Source organism: Caloenas nicobarica, chromosome 34, assembly GCF_036013445.1.
Source record: "Caloenas nicobarica isolate bCalNic1 chromosome 34, bCalNic1.hap1, whole genome shotgun sequence".
NCBI lineage: Eukaryota > Metazoa > Chordata > Aves > Columbiformes > Columbidae > Caloenas > Caloenas nicobarica.
The window spans coordinates 864,388-867,261 of record NC_088278.1 but is presented as its reverse complement, the minus strand read 5'-3'; the positions used below and the strand labels follow the sequence as shown (position 1 = coordinate 867,261).

Genomic DNA, 2,874 nt, shown 5'->3' with positions numbered 1-2,874 from the left:
CTTCTTGAGCCCAGAGAGCACCAATCCCACTTTAAGGACACCATGGGAAACCATGTCTGACACCCTGTGAAATTCCATGTATAGAACATGCCTTTCTTTCCCTGCCCATTTGGGTTCAGCAATCCCTTTCTTGTTTTCCAAGTGCCTGGACATGGCTGCAGGAGGACTTGTCCCATTCCCTTCCCATGGAAGGACACAGGCTGACCAGCCGGTAATTCTCACAGTTCTCATTCCTGCCCTTCTTGAAGACAGGTTTGACAACTGCCTTTTCCAAGGACCTCAGAACCCCTCTGATTGCTCTGGCAGGTTTCAGACCACAATTCAGACTCACAGGTAAGGATGACATAGCAGACAGGAGCACGTGAGATTGATCTGCCTGGGCCAGTGGGGTTTGTTCCTGGAGTCACACACAGAAATGTCAGGTTCTGTCAGGTGTCCACATCTGAGGCGGCCTCGTGGGCTCCTTATGCACCCAGGGATGTTCAGAGACAGAGTCTGTCCCTTTTACACACAGAGGCAGGAGTCACAGTGTCCCTCTGGCCTCCTGTTGCCACTCCCAAAGGACAGGAGGCACCTCAGCCCTGTGGTGTGTCACCCTGCTCTGCACTCATCTGAGATGTCCCACGTCATGAGGAATGGACACAGGGACCTCAGTCCAAGGAAGGAGATCCCAGTGGGTGGTTTCCCATGGGGTGTTCCTCCCAACATGAAGTGACCTCGAGACCTTGTCTGTGCCACAGGCCTTCATGGAACCCCCAGGAATAGCTGATGGTTTTTGTGCTCACTCGGGTTCCTCTCAACTCATGTATGATGATGTGCGTGCTCACATCTCATCTGTACAATACAAACTCGGACTGCTGACCTACTCATTCAGTGTCCATCCATGGAGGGAAGAACAACCTCTGTGAGCTGGGGAGGGAGGCCTGGGCTGGAAATGGTGCTTTTAAGGGGCCAGTCCATGACGATGCCCTGGGGCAGCTTCCATGGGGTGTCCAGTGCACAGGGGCACAGCCCAGCCCCTGCTCTGCTGGTCCTGCAGGTCTCTGGCAGGAGGCCTGGCTGTGAGAGGACACTGCTGTGTGCCCAGCCCTGCACACACACACTGTGCAGCTGTACAGTGGTGCTTGCATCTGTGGCCATTTTCTTGGGCATGTTCTTGAGAGAAGGTTTGTAAAAAGACCTTAACCTTCAGGCCCTGCCCATAGGAGATGACCTTTCTTTCTGGAAAGGCTGTTGTGAGGCCAGCTCTGTCACAGCAGTGCCCATGGCCTGTCCCTGCCTGCGCTCACAGGACTGACACACAGCAGGACAGTGACCAAGCTGCCAGAGCACACAGATCATGGCTCCTCATTTACACAGACACTGGTTATAAAAGAAAAGCAGACAGTGATTTAGAAAGGGAATTAAAACATTATCACAATTAAAAAAAAGCCAGCAACCACAGAAAGTACAGATGAGAGACTGGACCTGCAACTAGTTACATTAAAATGGCTATGTAGAAGCAGATGGGCAGTTTATTGCTTCAGAAAACACTAATATATGAGTTTTGACAGGGCATCCTTGAGCTCCTGGTTCCTCATGCTGTAGATGAGGGGGTTCACTGCTGGAGGCACCACTGAGTACAGAACAGACACCACCAGGTCCATGGATGGGGAGGAGATGGAGGGGGGCTTCAGGTAGGCAAACATGCCAGTGCTGACAAACAGGGAGACCACGGCCAGGTGAGGGAGGCACGTGGAAAAGGCTTTGTGCCGTCCCTGCTCAGAGGGGATCCTCAGCACGGCCCTCAAGATCTGCACATAGGACACCACAATGAACACAAAACACCCAAATCCTAAACAGACACTAACCACAAGGAGCCCAGCTTCCCTGAAGTAGGTGCCTGAGCAGGAGAGCTTGAGGATCTGGGGGATTTCACAGAAGAACTGGTCCAGGGCATTGCCCTTGCACAGTGGCAGTGAAAATGTATTGGCCGTGTGCAGCAGAGCATTGAGAAACCCAGTGGCCCAGGCAGCTGCTGCCATGTGGACACAAGCTCTGCTGCCCAGGAGGGTCCCGTAGTGCAGGGGTTTGCAGATGGCAACGTAGCGGTCGTAGGACATGACGGTGAGAAGAGAATGCTCTGCACCTAAGAAGAAATCTAAAAAGAAGACCTGGGCAGCACAACCTGCAAAGGAAATGACCCTGGTATCCCACAGAGAGTTGGCCATGGATTTGGGGACAGTGATAGAGATGGAGCCCAGGTCAAGGAGGGCGAGGTTGAGCAGGAAGAAGTACATGGGGGTGTGGAGGTGCTGGTCACAGGCTATGGTGGTGATGATGAGGCCGTTGCCCAGGAGGGCAGCCAGGTAGATGCCCAGGAAGAGCCAGAAGTGCAAGAGCTGCAGCTCCCGTGTGTCTGTGAACGCCAGGAGGAGGAACTGGGTGATGGAGCTGCTGTTGGACATTTGCTCTGCCTGTGGGCATGAGGACCTGTGCAAGGAGGAAAAGACAGTGACGGTTTAGATGAGACTTCTCTGAGCAAAACCAAAGTCATTTCCCACAGCCCCTCCCACAAAGAGACCCTTTTCTTTTTCCAGGAGAACGTTCTGGCTGGAGCCCTCGTCGGTGCTTGATGAGTGTGCAATGAAGAGCAGGGTCTCTGCCCAGGGGCTCTTGAGGAGTCAGCCTGAGCCTGTGTGATGGGGTGGGGCAGGGGCCAGTCCTGGGGTTCAGCTTTGTCAGATGGAACCGCTCCTGCTGCAGAAGGGACTCTCAGCATCTGTACCCGCAGGGCTGAGAAACTGAGTTTGAGAGGTTTGGCGTTTCTACAGCTCCTTCTCCCCTCACAGCCTGGGGAGTGTTCTTGGGTGTCAGAAACCCTCAGCATTTCTG

General features: G+C 53.7%; 1 protein-coding gene across 1 annotated transcript; it reads right to left on the bottom strand.

Moving 5' to 3' along the window:
• Positions 1-1,532: 1,532 nt before the first annotated feature.
• Positions 1,533-2,102, bottom strand: LOC136000664 (olfactory receptor 14J1-like). Its single transcript, XM_065654595.1, has one exon. It carries the CDS (start codon positions 2,100-2,102, stop codon positions 1,533-1,535), a length of 570 nt encoding a protein of 189 aa, XP_065510667.1.
• Between the last annotated feature and the right edge of the window lie 772 nt (positions 2,103-2,874).